General features: G+C 39.5%; 1 protein-coding gene across 4 annotated transcripts; it reads left to right on the forward strand.

Moving 5' to 3' along the window:
- Nucleotides 1-1,018: 1,018 nt before the first annotated feature.
- Nucleotides 1,019-20,550, forward strand: gnai1 (guanine nucleotide binding protein (G protein), alpha inhibiting activity polypeptide 1). Of its 4 annotated transcripts, XR_013278905.1 has the most exons (10): nt 1,019-1,538; nt 4,247-4,289; nt 7,869-8,010; nt 8,126-8,283; nt 10,723-10,851; nt 11,859-11,988; nt 12,060-12,213; nt 13,409-16,384; nt 16,471-16,573; nt 18,617-18,765. XR_013278905.1 is itself a non-coding variant. In XM_077499132.1 (9 exons), exons 1-9 carry the CDS (start codon nt 1,421-1,423, stop codon nt 15,781-15,783), a joined length of 921 nt encoding a protein of 306 aa, XP_077355258.1. In that variant the 5' UTR covers nt 1,024-1,420; the 3' UTR covers nt 15,784-15,798. The 4 variants fall into 4 exon arrangements, 2 of the variants coding, with proteins under 2 accessions (XP_077355258.1, XP_077355256.1); XR_013278904.1 differs by having other exon boundaries at nt 13,409-16,573; XM_077499132.1 differs by lacking the exons at nt 16,471-16,573; nt 18,617-18,765 and having other exon boundaries at nt 1,024-1,538; nt 13,409-13,451; nt 15,780-15,798.
- Nucleotides 20,551-21,096: the final 546 nt, after the last annotated feature.

Here is a 21,096-nt window from a genome sequence, read left to right on the forward strand (position 1 = left end):
AGACATGAAATAAACCTACCGTCCAGCCAAAAGAAATATGAAGCCACCTTATGGAACAATAAATTTATCAAACACATTTTAACCACTGAATATATGCAAAAATATTTCCAAAAGTTCATTTCCCTTTTTAATCAACAATTTTTGTTTTTAACAATTTTTGTTTTTCTTTTGCCATGACATTCATTTTTGGTTAATGTATGACATCTTTTTTTTTTTTTTTTTTTTTTAATCTGAGATACGATGATGACCGCAGAATCACTACTGTTTATATTTTGTTTTTTGGGCTGTCGTTCATTTTGAGTTTGATGACGTAATCGCGGGCACGTCTCAGTTCTCCTATCTGCTTGTCATGCTACAGTTGTTTGCTACTGGCAATTGTTGTCACGCCAGCAACCTTTGGACACGCTGTTGATTGTGGAGGTTTGCTTGCGCTTGACTTTGTCCCAACGGCTGAATTATTGAAACCACAATCAATGACTAATGTACGGATGAAGGAGCAGGCGGGGGGCGGGTGGGGGTGGGGGGTTCGGTCTGCCACTGTCACTGATTGCAGGCCAGGCTTTGTTCCCAGGGGAACATATAATGGTCCTTCCCAGATATCGCAATATTACACATGCATAATGAAATGTGCATTCGTGTAGTGCAATCGTACTGTAATGTGTAATGAAACTAATTATGTGCTGTTTTTAAGGACAGCAAATAAACCTCTCATCAGGTAACGTTAAAAAAACGTATCGTTTACATGTATAATGTGCCGTATAAAACTGATAATTGTGATGATTATGTTCGATTATTAATTATAGTCAAATATTGTTAATGATGTGTAACGTTTCCGTCTAACAGTTTAGATTCGTACTTCAAAATAAAAGTTATAAAAATTACTCGTATTTGAGGATAAGCGGTACAGATGGATGGATAATCTTAAACTATGTATGTTGTACCAGGAAACTAATGTGTGATGCTAATTACACGTTTCAAGTATCACGCGTGAAAATGCACGGATGTGTATTTTATTCTGAAGGAAGAACTCGGAAGTGTGCCGTGTCCGTCGGATGTGCTTGGTGAATGGTGACGACTGACTCCTCCTCCAGCACGCATTTCAACTGCCGCCGCCGCAACGAATTGAGCGGAGCACCAGCGGGCGTAGAGGCACCACCCAGGCTTTTCCAACCCGTCAACTTAGCACCCGTCACGGATACGAACTGCCTGGCACCTCGCTCGGCCGCAGGACGAACCTTCCTTTTTTTGTGTCGAAAGCTCCGCCTTCAGCTTCGGAAGAAGAAAGGCATCGACTGTGCGGTTCCCCCACCCCCTTTTTTCTTTCTTTTTTTTTTTAAAGGCGTGTGTTCGTTGGCAAGGGGAGAAAGAACATTTGAACCATTTCATGTGAGTTTAGTGAAGACATTTTCGTCGCTCGAGGATGGGCTGCACGCTGAGCACCGAGGACAAGGCGGCGGTGGAGCGGAGCAAAATGATCGACAGGAACCTGCGGGACGACGGCGAGAAGGCGGCGCGGGAGGTCAAGTTGCTGCTGCTCGGTAAGAGACGAGTGGAGGCGAGGCGATGCGAGCGGGGGTTGGATGGGGTGGGGGGAGGTTACAAGCTCGCTAGCCACAGGGCGGAGGGTGAGTTGTGGTGGTGGTCGTGGTGGTCGACGCCCAGCTTTCACGTCTTTTTTTTCCGGTGACTTTTGTGTCATCGCCTACTTCCACTTCTTTGGTCCATGAACGCAACGTTTGGCACATTTTTCAAAACGCTTTTCCAATTCATTAGTTGTTTTGAAATATCAATTCAACATGAGTCGGTGATAATTGAATATTAATGATAAGAGATTTGCGGGCTTATAACCCTCACAAATGTCAGTTTACCAACACGCCCAAATCAGTCATTTAAAAAAAAAAACGGAAACGCCCCAAACCAAAGAATTAATAACTATGACAATAATAGCTTTCTTCCCTTAACAAGTGTAACCTCCTGCCAAGACAATTCTGGGAAATTATAGTCCTTTGAAAGTCACATTACCATGGCATGATTAATGAAATGCCACGATGTTCTCCTTTTAAAAAGCCGTAGGCAGTATCTTATTTTGAAATGGCTTGGTCAGAACCATCAAAAAGCCCCAAAACGGGTCACAATACTTTGATTATTTTAAGACGTATTAATGATGATGATGATGATTTGGAAAGAAAAAAAAGAAAAATGTTTTTACACATTGTTTTTACACACAGTGATAAGCAACACTGTTTTACTTGTCAACACAGACCTGAGGTGAAAAACTTTTCCATACATGGCCAAATGTTGACATAAACACACGTGCAGTATGTGGGTTAGTAGGAAATCACTGAACCCAACCAAGATCAGTAACAAGAATTAGCTCTTGAGTGCTAATTATTTCACTTTGAGAGCAGCAGACATGCATATTTTTGTGCATTCCCGACTTGCAGAGGGGAGCCGGATGCAACATGCCCGCTCGGCGTGTCAGGTCAGGTCAAGTTTGCGCCAAAAGCAGCTGAAGGTTTTCGTCACGTCCCATGAAATTCTTGGTTTTGTTTGCTGGGAATTTGCACTACAGCTGTTTTAGTTACAACAGTATTACAATGGCAAACTGCAAGGTTGTGGATGGATTCCGTCCAAATGCTTAGCCAGGTGACCCTGGCGGGCCTGTTCGGGTTACTGCCTGTGTGAGACGAGACCGGGAGAAAGCCAAAAAACATAAGCAGAGAAGCAAAGCATTAAAAAAGGAAAAAACAACAAAAAAGACAGGTTGGTGCTCTTCCATCCAATAGGTCTGCCATTCAAAGCATTTTCTGTCCAAAACTTCAAATTGAAACGACAGTAAGAATTGGACTTTGGAGATCAAATTTCTCCTCTCATGAAATCTGAATCAGTACAGTTAGATTCCAGCTTGGACTCATTTTCTTTTACCAAATTTGAACTGAAACAGCAGCATCGGTGAGGTGACGCTATGATGAATAGTATGGCAGTAAATACTGGTCGGGACCAGCGGAGGTGCTCTTTCTTCATTTGGAATCATTTGGTATGCAGTCGAAAGATGAAATGACTCAACTCAACTCAAGTTTATTTATATAGCGCTTTCAAACAGCCTGAACTGTCAGACGTCAATCACCGGGAAAAAATCTGGTTAAAATGTCATTTTATGAAAATGTGTTTACAACATTGTGAGAAATGTATTTTTACAGAAAAATTGGAATAAGAAAAGGTCAGCATTTATAGTATTTGTGTCACACTTGAGAGGGATGTGGTTCACAGTGTCAGTGATCATTTCAAAAAAAATTTCAGGCGAAAATTTAACTAAAACTAAAATAGTAGTCATTCATTGAGATGATGACGATAACAAAAATTGGCTGACAATTTTGTCAATGACTCAAACGAAAACAACACAGATGTCATGTGAGTGTCACAAAGCCTCCACGTTTTCAACACCCCAATACGGTTGCAGGCTATGTATGTCAAGTTATTTTTTTATACATGCTTAGAGCTACACACACACAAAGAAAAAATGGATGGCAGGCCACAAATAGCTCCCGGGCCATAGTTTGGACATCAAATCTAATGAAAATAAAACCAGAAAAAAAATGTAGTTTTGCTATAAAGCTGGCATATAAAAAAACAAAAAAAAACAACACAATTTTATTAAGCAGAGTTGGAAAATTACCCCCCAAAAAAAGGCCACATTATTGCAATAAACTGAATGAAATTAAAATTGGAATATTAAAAGAAATCAGACTTATGTGGAAAAATTGCATAATTTTACAAAAATATAGTTGGACTATTGCGAGAAAAATATATTTAACTGAAATAAATATATTTAAGGACAAATGGTCAAATATACAGAAATATATTTGTTGAAGAAACAAGAACATTTTACCAAATAAAACCAGAATATTATGAGAAATATCAGCATATCTACCGGTAATCATTTCCAATGGTAATACTACAGCAAATGAATTCTGAATATTTTGCGCAACAACACTTTGTTTACGTCCGACGTTGTGCGAGCTGTCAAATCATGTTTGCTGGACGCTAAGCGACATCGCAAACGCTGCTTTGGTTTATTTGTCTTCAATCCTCCCTCCTCCCTATGTCACCTGAGCCGTTTCGCCGGATGGCCCAATAACCTCCCGTTGCCGTGGTGTCGTTTTGCCATCGAGTGGGCCTGCTGAATAATTGAAGGTGTAATAACCAACCTGCTGTGACGTGTGACGCGTGTGTGGTTCTTCCACAGGTGCCGGCGAGTCAGGCAAGAGCACCATCGTCAAGCAGATGAAGTGAGTCCATTTCACATCAGCGCACAAACATTATTATATACTGCATGTAGGGCTGGGCGATATGACCAAAAAATAAAATCTCGATTATTTTTTTTTGCAGTCATTCAGGACGATTACGATTTTAATCGATTTTAACCTAATAAATCCAACAAACGTTTACTTAAAGGTTTCATTTATTCAAAAATAATTCCTGTGCAAAATGTTCAGACACCAGTATCGTATACTGATTCTAGATCAGTTTTAATGCAAAATTACATCACATAAAAGCATTTGGATGTAACAGAACATGAGAACAACAGCTTTTAATCATCCAGAAGACAAAATTCAATTGCACGATTTAGCAAATTTTCAACGATTCGATTTTTTAAAATGACGATGTATCGAATTAATTCGATTTATTGCCCAGCCCTAACTGCATGTGACATATTTCACAATGCAGATGTGCAAGTGACTTTTTGTTGGGAAGATCTAGTGGTGTTAAATCAACCAACCGCATTGGATCATGATGCCTGACAGCTTTGAAATCGATAAATGTACATCAAATGTGGAAATAACTTATGAGAATGTGTAATTAAAATGTAAATGTCAAAAATAAAACAGGAACAAATCACATTAATAAAACAAATGCATTGAAATGGATTCCTAATTAAACCCCCAAAAAACATTTGGGTATTTAGATAAATGTACGTAAATGAATATCTAGATGAATTTTTGAACTTGTAAAAAAAAATAATAATAATAATTACTTGTATATTCACTTCAAAGTTTTGCGTTGTTCTTGTTTTTCTTATCTCATTCTTTACTGTTTCATGTATACAGCAATATTTGTTTTAAAGTGTGTCATAAATGAAGTTGAGTTGAACATTTGTTTGTCAATGTAATAAAGTAAACTGTTGATAAATACATGTATGAATATTAGGGGTGGGACAAAAAAACGATTCGACCGAACCATCGGTCGTCAAGGGGAGCTAAACGACCGTATCGGTAGCAGACTTGTCAACCGATACAAAATCCGCCGGGAATCCTTAGATACATTGCTTGTAAAGCTGTGGACCGGATATCGCGTGGCTGTGAATCGGTTACGAGTGAGGCTTTATGGTTTTCATAACAATAGCAAGAGTTCTGCGCCGTGCTCTACTTGTTTTGTTTACATTTCAGTAGCAGCACTATTCAAGCTACTTCCCTGTTTACAGAGACTAGCAAAGTAGCGCTCAGAGACGCTTCATTCCCCGGATGTTGTAAACATAATGCAAAGACGTTACGCACCTTGGGGAGGAGCCTACCGTCAACGCCGTGCTCGCGACACGGCGCGCGCGCGCACAACGAGTGACAACATGCAACAGTTAGCAGAAGCTAACCCATTGCTATCGAGTCCTCTCGGTGCACTTGTATGTCCCGGGCCGGCGTTGGTACTGCGCGCGAGCCAAAAAGAATAACTCCCGTGACGATCCAATGCATGGATTCAAACGAAACAGGTATGTCCCACAGCCAACACACCAGCTATGCTAAAAGCACACTGCAAGTATCTCATTTCTCAGTTTGTGGCTCCCTGTCAATGTATACAACTAGCATGAGCAGCAGATAGGAGAACTGAGGCGTGCCCGTGATTACGTCATCAAACGCAAAATGAACGACAGCCCAAAAAAACAAAACATAAACAGTAGTGATTCCGTGGTCATCATCTTGTCTCAGATTTAAAAAAAACAAAAAGATGTCATACATTAACCAAAAATTAATATGATGGCAAAAGAAAAGCAAATATTGTTAAAAACAAAAATTGTTGATAAAAAGGGAAGGGCACTTTTGGAAATATTTTTGGATATATTAAGTGGTTAAAATGTGTTTGATAGATTTATTGTTCCATAAGGTGGCTTCATATTTCTTTTGGCTGGACGGTAGGTTTATTTCATGTCTTAAATGTATGTTTCTGAAATACTTCACAATGTGCACATATTCTGTTTAATTGTGTTGGTGTCTTTTTAAAGGTTAAATATTTATATTTCAAATTGAATTATCAGCCTTTTTTTCCTGATCCTTATTTTGAATTAAAATAAAAAATAAAAAACAATTATAACTCTCAATAACGACTAATAAATATTTAACCTGATACATTTTTCAGTCATATCGCCCAGCCCTTTGTTGCGGTCCATTTAAATAATTGATTCAATATATAAAAATATAGAAGACATTTTTGTTTTTTGTTTTTTTAAACACATTTGTAGATACTGAAAAAATTTGTGGTGTTTTAAGATTAATGTTTACAAGCAACAAATGTCACTCTAAGTTTTGAATATTGAAATGAATCGTATCGAATCGAAAATCGTATCGTTCCCAAACTTAATCGAACCGCATCGAACCGTTCTGTTCTGAAAGATAATCGTTTTTCAATCGAATCGCAACCTGTGTATCGAGATACATATCGAATCGGCCTCATGTCAGAGATTCCCACCCCTAATGAATATACATGTATTTATCAACAGTTTACTTTAAAAAGATGCAAGGTACATGTGTAGTTTGTGTACAACCCATCCATTCTCTCTACCACTTCACTATGTACAGTATATATGTGTTTACAAATACATGTATCATAGAATAAATGTCGTCTTCAAATATCTGAATATTTTATAGATTTTCAAATCATTTGTAATAGATAAATACAAATCTTGATTTTAAAAAAAATAAATGCATACTGCATATAAATATCTAAATACATGCAAATTAACAAAAATATTTATTCCGTTAAATGCATGCTGCATAAGGAAATAACATTTAAGTATCTAGATAATATGAATAGATTTTGAATGCCTGATAAACTACCGTATTTTCACGACTATAAGGTGCACCTAAAAGCCTTCAATTTTTCAAAAGCTGACCATGCGCCTTACAATCCAGTGCGCCTTATATATGAATCAATATTGAGCCACAACAGGTCTTGCTGTCAAGACGCTATCGGTGACCCCGCACGATCGGTGACACGCATGCGCAGAAGAACCCGCCATCTTGGATCGCTAGCTTTACCTCAGAGAAAATAATAAAACAGCTGTTTATTCATTTTGGGAGTGAATGAAGTTGTCAGAAAGCTGGTTTGTAATCTATTAATAAAGTTTGACTGACCTATGTGACTGTTTTGTTGACATTCCCTTTAGCGCAGCACCATCTAATGGATACATAACGTAACCCCAGCCTCTACTGTAGCGCCTGATATATGGAAAAAGTTTTAAAATATGTCATTCATTGAAGGTGCGCCTTATAATGCGGGTGCACCTTATACATGGAAAAAGTTTTAAACTAAGTCATTCATTGAATGTGCGCCTTATAATGCGGTGCGCCTTATAGTCGTGAAGATACGGTACTTATATTAATACAAATATATCTGCAAAAAAATAGTTAGAAAGAATTAAATCAAAAACATGAATAACAAACTGAATTGAGCATATTTCAATAAAAATATAATGTTTTGGTGCCAACTTTTTAAATATATTGTTATGAGGAGGAAACATTTAACTCTACTGTAATGAATACAAATATTGAATAAATTTTTTCCCCCCCTTCCTCCTCTCTTTGCGCTTGCACTTGCAGGATCATCCACGAGGCGGGCTACTCGGAAGAGGAGTGCAAGCAGTACAAGGCGGTTGTGTACAGCAACACCATCCAGTCTATCATCGCCATCATCCGGGCCATGGGGCGACTCAAGATCGACTTTGGCGACGCCGCACGAGCCGTGAGTCACACTTATGACATCCCAGACGCACCTTATCTATCGGCTGCCGGTCGTCCGCAAAGGACACGCGAGCCGTTTGAGTATCCATCCAAGTCTGCCGTTTTTCCGCACGCAGGATGACGCGCGGCAGCTCTTTGCGCTGGCGGGCTCCGCCGAGGAGGGCTTCATGACGGCCGAGTTGGCCGGCGTCATCAAGCGGCTGTGGCGAGACGCTGGCGTCCAGGCCTGCTTCGGACGCTCACGCGAGTACCAGCTCAACGACTCGGCCGCATAGTCAGTCACAATTCTTCTTCGACGCACGAACACACGCACATTCGGTTTTTACTTGCTTTCACCAAATAGTCAACAGGAAAAGACATTTAAAAAAAAAAAAAAACTTCCCCAGGAAAGATGACCATTTTAAGAAAATACATGTGGGGTGTTACAAAAATGAAAAGTCAGTTAAAAATATGAAGTATTTATATGAAAATGAAATGATAAGAATATCATTATGAAGAAAGTCGTTTACCACCACAAGAGTGTGAAATATGTGAGGGCATGAATAATGGATCCATTGTGAAGCGTTCACAAAAGTGCAAAAGAAATTCTGTATTATTATTATTATTATTATTATTATCATTATTATTATTATTATTATTATTATTATTATTATTAAGAGAAAAAAATACAAACATAAGATCTTAATATCAAGAATGTAATCAAAAGTTGCAATGCTATGATATTATATAAATTCGGAACACGATAAAAAAAAAACAAAAAAAAACGTAAGTCAACAGAAAGTCAGAAATTCCGTTCTGAATATTTTGACAAAAAAAATGAATAAATCGGATGTTTTTACAATTCAACAAAAATAAAATGGAACATTACAATAAACGGAATTTTTTTACATCCAAATACGACAAGAAAATGTCAGGTTGTGAGCAAAACATTTGAAATATCAAAACAATGTAACAAAAATAACATTGAAATATTACCATGAAAAAAAACTGCCTATTTTAAGGTTTCAAGTCTGAATGCTGTGAGAAAATCTTTTATTTTTAAGAAAGTAAGGTTGCGGGTTTTCTCAGTCATTGGAATTTATTTGGAAAATGTAACCAAAACATTCAGAGTATTGCTCATGAACATAAATTTATGAAAAGACAAATATGCAAATTACAATCAAAATAGTAACTGGATAACATGAAATTTTTTTTGCCAACTTTAAAAATAAATTGTGCTGATGGAAATGTAGCAAGGCTGAGCTGAGCAAAAGTGCAAACAGAATGATGAATAAGTGCCATGTCAATGTCCTCGACAAGTGGCAGATGCTAATGTTATTAGCTAACATTATTAGCTAACGAAAGGCAGGGCAACATGAAGAGCCTTACTTACCTCCGTGGCGGAATTCCTTGGGCGACGTTGCGCAAGTGCCTTCCACTTAACTTAAATGTTGTGCAAGCGCCGTTTCCCAACAAAGCGCTGCTTGTGTGTGTGCGCGTGCGTGCTTGTCTGCTTGTTTTTGTTGTTTTTTTTTTGTTTTTTTTTCACCCCGCAGTTCTCGTGGTTTTGCTTGCATCTTATTAGCGCTACTGTTGTGCAATCAACCTTGACGTCATAAGCCATTGTTTGTTTTTGCCATGACACTGCAAAAACAATTACCATCAGTAAAATACAACGAAAAAATGAATAGAAATGAATTATGATTTTGCAAAACCAAAAAAACCCAAATGAAAGATAATTTTAAAGAGTTTCTTTCCAATTGTATTAAATGAATGGCAATTTTCTATTCCTCTAATTTGTAATTCCTCATTGAATCGGCTGCCGTCACAGGTCCAAAACCTTCATTCAAAAAAAATAAGGCTGCTATTGCAATCCCTAAAAAAAATTATTGTAAATATTATGTTACTGTTACACTATTTTAAATGTAAAATGTTTTCATTGGTCCACAAAATCTAGAAAAATAAAACATAAAAATATATTTTTTTCAAAATGTTTTATTGTGGTAGCATCAGAAAAAATGAAAGAAATATGCTATAAAAAATCTTAATAAAATGTACACAAATATATCTATTTATAAGCATTTTTTTCTGTATAATTGAATGTTATTGTAAAGAGACAAAGAAAAATTAACTAGAAATTCTACAAATGTGCATCTCATTTTCATCACAGGGTAACAAATCAAAATATTAAAATACAATAATATACATTTTGTTAAATAGAAGTAAATACAAATATTTTTTTGAATAAATATTTGCTGTGCAATTTTTTCCAAGTATTTTTTGTTATTATCCTTAAAGAAGAAGAAGAAGTCAAGTCCAAAATATTGTTGACAATAGATTGTAATATCCGAATGTAAACATGGCATTCTGGTTAATAGTATGTTTGAGGGAATGTGAACTAATCAACAAATGCACCTGTTTTGAGCCATCTCAGGTGGCGGCCATTTTGCCGCTCGCTGTCGACTGAAAATGAGGTCAGTTGCGCGGGGCTCATGAACGACCAATCGCGGCTCACCTGTTTTCTGAACTTGGTTGTGTCGCGTTCACAAGCAGTCCTTTGGTGCTGTGATGTCATTTTCAGTCACCGACAAATGGATGGAAACGGCTGCTTTTCATGCTGCTTCATTCACATTCCGCAAAAGCGTGTCGAAGATGAGTTGGGCTGCATCCAACATTATGATGATGATGCGTTTTTGCTGCATGAAACGAAATGTGACGGTTTGCCTCCCGGCAGTTACCTGAACGACCTGGAGCGGATCTCGGCGGTCGCATACATCCCCACGCAACAGGATGTGCTGCGCACCCGCGTCAAGACCACCGGCATCGTGGAGACGCACTTCACCTTCAAAGACCTCCACTTTAAGTAAGGACCGTGTCTCCTTTCCATTCGTTAGTTGGCACTCACCTTGATTGACACAATTAAATCTGTTTCAATCATTTGCACGCTGCTCGCGTGAAGTGAAGTGAAGTGAAGTGAAGTGAAGTGAAGTGAAGTGAAGTGAAGTGAAGTGAAGTGAAGTGAAGTGAAGTGAAGTGAAGTGAAGTGGTTGGGCCGTGATGTCGCTGCAGTTGCCAACAAAAAATAAATAAATGTGTAAAATGCACTGTTTGAATAAACATCCTCAACTTGAAAAAAACAACAACTATTTATTGTTAATTAGTCATTACTTTAATAATTAAATTATTCATCTTCTTGATATTTATTTTGAAGCTCAATCTCGACAATGTCCAACACATAATTGATGAAAGTGGACTGAGCATCAAATTCCACAACGCTATTTTTTTATTTTGGGCTTTTTGTGTATGAGTGGTTCTAACACAAAACAGTTGGGAAATAAAGATATTTTAAGATATTGTTTTCTAATTAAATATATTTCATATTTAACAAAAATAAAATTTACTTTTTTAACTATAAAGTTTTTTGTGATACTTCAACTTCGACATTTTTTTGTTTACCTACTAAATACATTTTAATTTCTACATAAATATGGCTTATAAATTAATATATCCATTTTTTTTAACTATAAAAAATGTGACTTGATAGATATTTTGTAATACTAGCTAAATAAAAAAAATGTCTAAAGACACAGGTCTTATGTTGAAATAAGTTATATAATAGTTTTTAATTCTAATTTAGTATACTTTATTTTGCAAGTAACAGATATACTTTTTCTTTGGCTTTTTTCATGGGTGGGAGTTCTCTCTAATAAAATATAAATCTAAAAATAGCCCAATGAATTATGTATTCACTTGTAATTGACTTGAAGATTATGTTGATTTTTGAAATCTCTTTTGGTTTTGTTTCCTAATAATGTTTTGATTGTCTTGTGTATGATGTCCCTTTCACCGATGTGGTCGGTCTTCCTTCAGAATGTTTGACGTTGGCGGGCAGCGTTCGGAGCGCAAAAAGTGGATCCACTGCTTCGAGGGCGTGACAGCCATCATATTCTGCGTGGCCCTCAGCGACTACGACCTGGTGCTGGCCGAGGACGAGGAGATGGTACGCATGGACGGACGGACGCATGAAATGAAAAGTTGAAATGAAAAATGTGGTCATCCCCCCCCCCTCAGAACCGAATGCACGAGAGCATGAAGCTGTTCGACAGCATCTGCAACAACAAGTGGTTCACCGACACGTCCATCATCCTCTTCCTCAACAAGAAGGACCTCTTTGAGGAGAAGATCAAGAAGAGTCCGCTCACCATCTGCTATCCCGAGTATGCAGGTTCGAATCCACGCAAACCCATACTGGACCGGTCTCTCACCAACGGCAGCCCAAGAAGTCCAAATGTTAAGATAATTAGGAAGGCATGATGAAAGAGTTATGAAGTTATGAGTTATGAAAGAGTCCAAATCTTTATAAACGCCAAACACACATCTTTTTTTGGGAGGAAGTTGAAAGGCGACATTTCAATCAACAATTACAAATATAAATGCAGAATCCAAAAAGGCACAAAAAAAGTTATTTACACAAGGAAAACATTTAGAATATCACAAAAATAATATACAAAAAGAATATTATAAAAATGAATGTTTTCATTTTGTTTGATAACATTTGGACTATCACAATTTTTAATAAAAAAATTTAATTGAACAAAATGAAAATAGTCTCTGAATATTTAGACAAAAATTGGATGGGTGAGATTCAATGAAGCAGAATGTTATGAGAAAATTTGAATTTTGCTAAAGTAAAATAAACATTTGCAATATTACAACATTTTTTTATTAATAAAAATACAATTACAATATTATTGCTTTTGAACATATAAACAAAAACACAAGTGTAACAAAAAAAATAGGTTAAAATAAAAATTTGAAGGAAGAAAGAAATTTGTCAACAATAAATTCCATAATTTACATGTTGAAGGAGTAGGAAGAAGTACACGTATTAATAAATGCTGTGTAATTTTATGGGATAAAAATGAATAATATCACAAGAAAACATTCAACCAGTCATAAGTCCAAATATTCAGAGAAAAAAAATGTCCTAATTAAAATAGTTGCAGTATTACAAAAAAAAATATCTTGAATGCTATAAGATTAAGAATGCATGCAAAATAAATGTAAATATTACGATGAAGCAGAGGTGATCAAGAAGATCCACGTTCAACTGGTAATATTGTTAACGATATGCCCTGCATGGCCATCGCAAGATTGATTACGCGGCCGATTTATTTGTCAATTTGGTGCGCTCAGTTCTCGACTTGTGACGAGAAAAATTGCATGAAAAGTCTCCCTCTTCATTGTGTTCACCACCAAACCCGACAAACATGACTTTGAATATGAACAAAAAAAAATAAGGATTTGAGTCTGGTGAATGTGTAGCCAATATTTGCTGCATATCATAACAAAAGTACAGAAGTAAGAATAGGCTAGGTGTCAGAAGAGTAAGGTCCCATGTCGTTATGTTGACTTTTCAGAACCAAGGATCGCAGCTCTTCAGGAAGAACAAGTTGAAATATGGTTTGTTCGCCATCCTGCCTCTTCCTGTACAAAACACCATCCAACAGTTTCGCATCGGCATCAAGGTTTTGCTTTCCAGCCCTATACTGGAGTGTGAAAGTATATGTGGAAAGAGCAGGAAGCCAACGATGACTAGCAGCATCCAATTTGGCAGACGTAAGAATGTATGTGAGTGGGTTATTGTCCGTAACCACAACAAAATTGGCTCCATAGAGATAGTCGTGGAACTTCTCTGTAATACTCCACTTCAATGCCAAAAATTCCAGTTTATGTGCTGGATACCTTGACTCACTGATGGAAAGCCCACGACTGGCATACGCAATAACTCTCAGGTGTCCGTCTTGCTGTTGATACAGCGCTGCACCAAGTACTGTGGCGCTCGCATCTGTATGTAAGATGTAGGGTTTCTTCGGATCAGCAAAACCCAGGACAGGTGCAGTGGTCAGCTGGTCAATCAAGGTCTCAAAGGCATGCTGGCATTTTGGAGACCATCTCTCTGCAAAGGGTAGATACTTTGGGTCCTGATGCCTGGTGTGGGTGTTTTTTCTGTCCTGACTTGCGAGTGGGTATGTAACCCATAGTCAAGTCATTCAGCGGCTTGGCTATAGTGGCATATCCCCGGATGAATCTTCGGTAGTATCCGGCGAATCCTAAGAATGATTTCAATTCTCGCAGGGTTCGTGGAATTGGCCAGGTCTTTAAAGCAGAAATCTTCTCTGGGTCGGTCTCTACTCCCTTTTCTGATACCACATGACCCAGGTAACGTACAGATGTTTGGAAAAACATACATTTCTCCGGGGACAGTTTGAGACCGAACTCTTTCAGACGGGTGAGGACTCGCAGCAAGCGATCCTCATGCTCTTCCAATGACCTGGAAAAGATAATCAGGTCGTCCAAGAACACAAGTACTTCTTTAAGATGAAGGTCTCCCATACACTGCTCCATGAGGCGTTGGAACGTCGAGGGAGCATTGGTGACACCCTGTGGCATGCGATTGAACTCCCAGAACCCTAATGGTGTTACAAACGCAGTTTTTTCTTTGTCAACTTCACTCATTTCAATCTGGTAATAACCAGACTTGAGATCTAATACACTGAACCACCTGGAACCAGTCAGTGCAGAAAACGACTCTTCGCGATTGGGAAGGGCTTCAGCTTTCGATAGTCAATGCATAGACGAACATCGCCGTTCTTTTTACGGACTACCACGATGGGTGAAGCAAATGGAGAGACTGATTCCCTGATAACTCCAGTTTTCAGGAGATCTTGCAGGTGTTGTCGAACTGCCTCAATATCCTGTGCGTGGATTGGCCGTGGACGCTATTTAAATGGGGTTTCGTCATGCAACTTGATTTTATCTTTGACCTTATTGGTTCTGCCAAAGTCTAGATCGTGATGGGAGAAAACTTCCGGTATTCCATTCAGCTTGTTCACAATCCGTTCTTTCAATTCTTGTGGGATGGATGAATCGCCAAAATTAAATTGTAGATCACGGGGAGGGGGTAGTGTGGAGTCAGACTTCACACTGGCATCATGTGAGAGGATTTGAGGCGTTAGCACAAGATTGGCAATCGGGATCAAGGGTGGAATACACTCATCGTGTTCTGATTCATTTTTTATAATAACTGGTACTTTGTGAAAGGCATGCGGTGAAACTGTAATCAGACAATTTACAACACAAAGTCCACCTGCCAATGGAGATGCTGGATGTTCAATGAGCGCACAGGAGCGTGCAAATGGGATGCTAGTACTGATTGAGCCTTCAATGACAACAGTTTGACCCGCAGGAATGACAATTGGAGCTTTGCCTGAGAGTCTCACAACTCCATTGGTGCCCAGCTGCGCTTGTTGGTGACGTAATTGGAGCAGTTTCAAAACAGCTCGGTACCCATGTGCTAAGGGCTGAAAGCTACCGTGGTTGCTCTCAATATACTGGTCGTACAAAGGTTCTAGAGTGTTCATTCCAATCAAAACCTGTGATTGAAGCTCTGGACGTGAATCTGGAATCAGGAGCGCCAATGTAGCTACTTCCATTTCAACACCCACAAAGTCACTGGGGAACGTTACTGACATCTCAATATACCCCAAGTAGGGAACAGCTTGACCGGCTGCGCCTTCAACTTGGAGGAGATCACAAAGGGGTTTCAGTGGTTGAGAGGAAAAATGCTTGTTATAAAATGAAACAGGAACGGTGGTGACTTGTGACCCAGTGTCAAGTAGACAAGAACAAGTTTGGCCAGTGATGGTAACTTCACTTGTACACTTGGATCCTATTAATCCTTTTGGTAATCGAGTGTTTCGAGGTGGTGACTAAGTCAACTCTGTACAGGTAACTGATGGAGAGTTCTTGGGACATTGCTGGTCCGAAGCAGTTCCAGTGCGCCCCGTAACAGGTACTGGGCTCAGTTTAAAGACTGGCTTGATGGGGGATTGGATTTGTGCCATTTCTGCAGTTTGTCAGCATGCTGTTTCTTCTTGAAAGTCACCAAAGCAGAATTCGGGGGATTGTCACACGCTGGTTTAATGTGTCCGTCTTCCCCGCATCGATAACAAAAACCTGGCTTCGGTCCTGCTGGTGCGGGTCTTAAGGATCGTGATGCAGATTTTGGTTTGGCACCGGAACCAGGAGGGGTAGGTTTTGCTGATAATGACTTCCTCTGAGCGGATTGGGCTGCAGTCAAAGCTGCCAACTGTCTCTGTATGTCTTCTAACTGTTTTGTTAACTTTTCCAGTGTTATGGCTTTATGGTCTTCACCCCCAGCATAAGCATATTGAGCACGAGTCATGGCCTTTATTTTGGATGGACCGAGATGATGCTTCATTCGAATGGTCTTTGCTGCTTCCCTATCCTCCTCAGTACGCAACAGCAGTAATAATTCAGCAAAAGATGGCGGATTATGCTTTTGTTGCTTGAGTTGGAGTTCGGAGATCAAGGTATTGTCCCAAAACCCTCTGCAAAACTGGTTAAGCAGGTGTTTGTTGGTTTCAGTGTGTGGGACTCCTCCTCTCTTAATGGCTAGACTGAGGGCAACTTGCAACCGCTGGAGATATGAAGATGACTTTTCTCCTGCATCTTGGAAAGTGTCCATGAATTTTGCAAAGAGCTCATCGCCATCTTGCACGGTACTGTATGCTGAATGCAAAATTTGAAGATAGACTGCTGGGCGTGTTTCTGGTTTCAAATGCATTACCATGTCTGCAGCTGGAGGCAAGAGACTTTCAAGAATTTTTCTTGACCGTTGTAAGTCGGAGAAAGATCATTTAACATCAGATCGACAGTAGAATGCCATGTCTCATAATCTGATTCATTCTGGGGGCGGGGCAACCTCCCAGAAAAAGCCCTGAGTCGCTGGCTGGAGAGATGCAGCATCGCACTGTCCTCATTTTTAACTATATGCTCCACCACATAACGCTGGACTTCTTGTGGATTAAGATCAGAAGCGGCACTATGTGGGACAAAGAATCTTGGTGTAGGGGAAGTCTTATGTTCCGGCTGGTCGGATTCTTGACTCGAGTTCTCAGCATTAGAAGTGGAGACAGCCAGCGAATTTAAGGTGACATCAGATGGTGGCAGTGGGTTAGATTGGGCAAGTGAGGCAGAATCTTGTGGGGCTGGCCTTAATTGCGTAACAGAGTGGCCAAGCAGAGACATCACATCATTAAGGACTTCTGTAAAATCCTTTCCTGTACGCTTAGCCAAGTCTTTTAATTCTAATAAATAAGCATCAGTTTTTAGCTTCTCTATTTGAGTAGCACACACTGTTGACAGTTCTAAAATGTCATACGTTAGTTTACCATCATCACTCACAAATGTGTATGGTAAAGTGTCACGAAGTGCAACTATGGCAGCACCAGATTTATACTTAACAACCCATTTACGGTTAAACACAGACTCTGGCTCATCAATAACTTGACTTTTTAAAATTGAGCCATATTTTGTCAAAAATCCTATAACTTCTTCATCCGTTTCTGTCTTAGTGACTCCTTCAATCAAAACTGCATTGGGTATTTTTATGCCATGTTTCTCAAACACATCCATTTTAATGCTGTATATTTTTCTGTCCACAACAATTCTGCCAACTCTCTCCTGGCTCGCTCACCAAATTATGTAGCCAATATTTGCTGCATATCATAACAAAAGTACAGAAGTAAGAATAGGCTAGGTGTCAGAAGAGTAAGGTCCGGCTCGGGAAGAGAGGAGGCAGAGACTAAAACTTGCGTTTGGTAATTTCACCATGTATTAAATTACAACGTGGACAACAACCCTAGTGGACAAGACAAATATACACATATGTACAAGAGACAAAATGAATGGCCATTCAATGCAAGTAATAAATTTTCAACCATTTACCATGGGGGAAAAAATAAAGAAAAGAAGGGAAAAGAAAGAAACAACTCTTTATCCAGGCGCGGATTGAACTATCTGATAATTTCCAAAGTTCTGCAATATGAAGTTCATTTGTTGGCAATTGCACATTCGCAGTTCACTTGCGCAAAAACGTAGTCACAGTTCATGCAACCAGCAATATAGTGATCCAATTGTCCAGCAACCGATGTGTATGAGTGAATGTGAGTAACTGAGAGAATGAATCCGGGGGGTTGCAGATCAGAGTGCAAGTGATGGAAATGTGCAGGGTCGGCTACAAGAGCCTCCTACCAGCCCGAACAGAGCAGGTGGCTGGGGTTCCTGGCAGGAATCTCCATTTCCTTAGCTGCATTCAATGTTCGTTGACTGTTCGTGGGCTTAGCTCACCATCAATTCAAGTCTGGCCAATTGACTTTTCAAACAACCGCGACGGTGAAACAATGCAGTCCGGTGCTGGCAGTCGGCTCTCGATCCACAACAAACATTTCCACACGCGTTGCCTGGCTCCTCCCGCGCTACTGACCATAAGCGGATCTTATTGGTGGTACGTGCGGTCACATGACCGAGCGCGGCAATACATCAAAGATCATTTATAAAGGCAAGAGCGTACACTCAACAGGTTGTCTTGGTACTCTTGTTACAAATGCACATGGGAAAGTGTTGGCGTTGCGTACCTCCAGCAAGCAAAATTGAGAAGCAGTCTGATGGTCATTCTTTTGAGAGGGAAAGAGAAAAAAGATGAAAATGTTTAGTTGTGATAATCGATCATGTGAAAGTGACTTTTGTCTTGTTGCGTTCAGGCTCCAACACGTATGAGGAGGCGGCGGCGTACATCCAGTGTCAGTTTGAGGATCTGAACAAACGCAAGGACACCAAAGAGATCTACACGCATTTCACCTGCGCCACCGACACCAAAAACGTGCAGTTTGTCTTTGACGCTGTCACCGACGTTATCATCAAGAACAACCTGAAAGACTGCGGACTCTTCTGAGATCACCTTTCACCCGGGTGAGCGACACTCGCGCGTAATCTCAACATGAACGATGCCAACTGGCAAACGAATGACCCAAGATGCATTTTAGTTGCCGTTGCCCATTTATCGGGCTCTCCTTCAGCACTGAGAAAATTTCCATCGGTTGCAATTTGGCTTCAATGGTCAAATTTGTTGTTTTACCTTTTTTTTATTTTTTTTATTTTGTTTCTTCTTTCCAAATTGTAATTATGTTTTTTCTTTTTCTTCAGTTTTGTACTGTTGACTTCTTTGCTTTGAAATTTAATGGCCACTAACATTCTGACACAATTTATTCTGGATTTTATTCTTGTCATTTTTCATTGCTAATGTTTCATCCATCCATCCATTTTCTTGACCGCTTATTCCTCACAAGGGTCGCGGGGGGAGCTGGCGCCTATCTCAGCTGGCTCTGGGCAGCAGGCGGGGGACACCCTGGACTGGTTGCCAGCCAATCGCAGGGCACACAGAGACGAACAACCATCCACACTCACACGCACACCTAGGGACAATTCAGAGCGCCCAATTAACCTGCCATGCATGTCTTTGGAATGTGGGAGGAGACCGGAGTACCCGGAGAAGACCCACGCGGGCACGGGGAGAACATGCAAACTCCACCCAGGAAGGCCGGAGCCTAGACTCGAAACCGGAGTCCTCAGAACTGGGAGGCGGACGTGCTAACCACTCGTCCACGGTGCCGCCCGCTAATGTTTCATATTGTGTTTATTCTATTTAGTCTTTATTATTGTGCAATATTTTCCCTCATATGTTGTGATTTTATTCAAGTAAAAAGTTTTTGTAGTAGTCGAATTTGATCATAATTGTTTTCTTCTAAAAGGATAACTTTATTTCTTGGTTAACTGAATCAATGTTTTACATCTTCATTTTCACAGATGGCAATTTAATGACGTTTTTTTTTCCATAACATTTCAAAGTAATACTCCTGAATTGTTTTTTTCTTCTCATTTTACAGTTTAATTTCATTGTAAAATTATTTTTGTTATGGTGATCCAATAGATTTTTTTTGGTGATATTGTGAATAATAAATATTTTATTCTCACATATTTTTTTTTCTAATGTTCTGATTTTCACAACTTTTTGTTGTCCTCATGAAATTCTTTTTTCTTTTTTTGTTTGTCTTCAGGTAGCATGTTGGTGAAGGAACACGTGGCAGGGCAACGGCGTTCCCACAAAAATGCCCATCAGCGGTACACGCTGTACAGTAACGCCATTTTCAACAGCTTTATTTATGTTTCTGTCTCGGGACATTTTGTGTCCAATGTTTGTATCCTTGTCAAAATGGCGGACTTCTACTTTTTAACTTTTTGGAGAAAGGTACAGTGGAGGAAGAAGGGCTTCGAGGGTTTTTTTTTTTTTTTTTTTTTTTATAATGGGAAAATGTTGATTGGCCCCTCCCCCCACATTCTCCCACCTAAAACATTGTTACATTCAGATTCAGGGGTTCTGCTTTTTAAATGCTGTATAAAATAATAATGATAATACATCCCCATGAGGGCGTGGCACATTTTCTTGTACATTTGACTGTTTTGTTTTTGCGAGGATTGGGAGTGTGGCCGTTTTTTTTTGCTTTCGCTTCTTTGGAAACGGGTGAGCACAAAAGATGGCGGAGTTTCACCGTGACTTTTCCCTGCCAGGAGGGACCACACTGTAACATTTGTACACTCGTCTCCCTTATTTTGATAATTAAAAACAAAAAAAAGTTTACAGGCAACCTGCTTTCTTTCAACTTTCATCATCATCTTTATTATCTTGCTTCATGACAAGAAAGTTCTGTTATTGATCTTTGATGAAGCCCATCCAATTTTGAGGGCCACTCTGATCGTTTCATGGCAGAGGAAGACCCCTACTGATTTGTATATATTTGGAAAGTCTGTTTGATTCCAGATGTTCTGCTAGCGGAGGTCTCATTCAATTTCTGATGGGTCCAAATGTGTGTATATGAAATGGAAATGTTGCCACTTTGCTTCCATTGACGATTTCCCAATGGCGGATTTCTTTCAGGTAAGTCGTGCATCCTTGCTTGCTGGCTGGCTCCATTTTGTGTCAACAAGTCCAACAATGGCGCCTTTATTTGTTGTGCTTTTGTTTCTGTTGACTGTCTCCTCTCGGCTCGTCACATTCTCTGGGGCGCAGATTTAAAAAAAAAAAAAAGTTCAGCACAAGCGGGAGCCCTGTGGGACGCCAGGCTCACATTCTTCCTTCCCGAGGGTGCAGACTGTTAAGTTTTGTTTTGTTTAGTACAGTGCATGT

Source organism: Festucalex cinctus, chromosome 16 (assembly GCF_051991245.1).
Source record: "Festucalex cinctus isolate MCC-2025b chromosome 16, RoL_Fcin_1.0, whole genome shotgun sequence".
Lineage (NCBI taxonomy): Eukaryota > Metazoa > Chordata > Actinopteri > Syngnathiformes > Syngnathidae > Festucalex > Festucalex cinctus.

Coding starts and splice junctions, on each gene's coding strand:
- gnai1 (XM_077499130.1), top strand. CDS start 1,421: ATGGGCTGCACGCTGAGCACCGAGGACAAGGCGGCGGTGGAGCGGAGC. Junction 1,539..4,246: donor GGTCAAGTTGCTGCTGCTCG/GTAAGAGACGAG, acceptor GTTCTTCCACAG/GTGCCGGCGAGTCAGGCAAG. Junction 8,284..10,722: donor CTCAACGACTCGGCCGCATA/GTCAGTCACAAT, acceptor GCCTCCCGGCAG/TTACCTGAACGACCTGGAGC.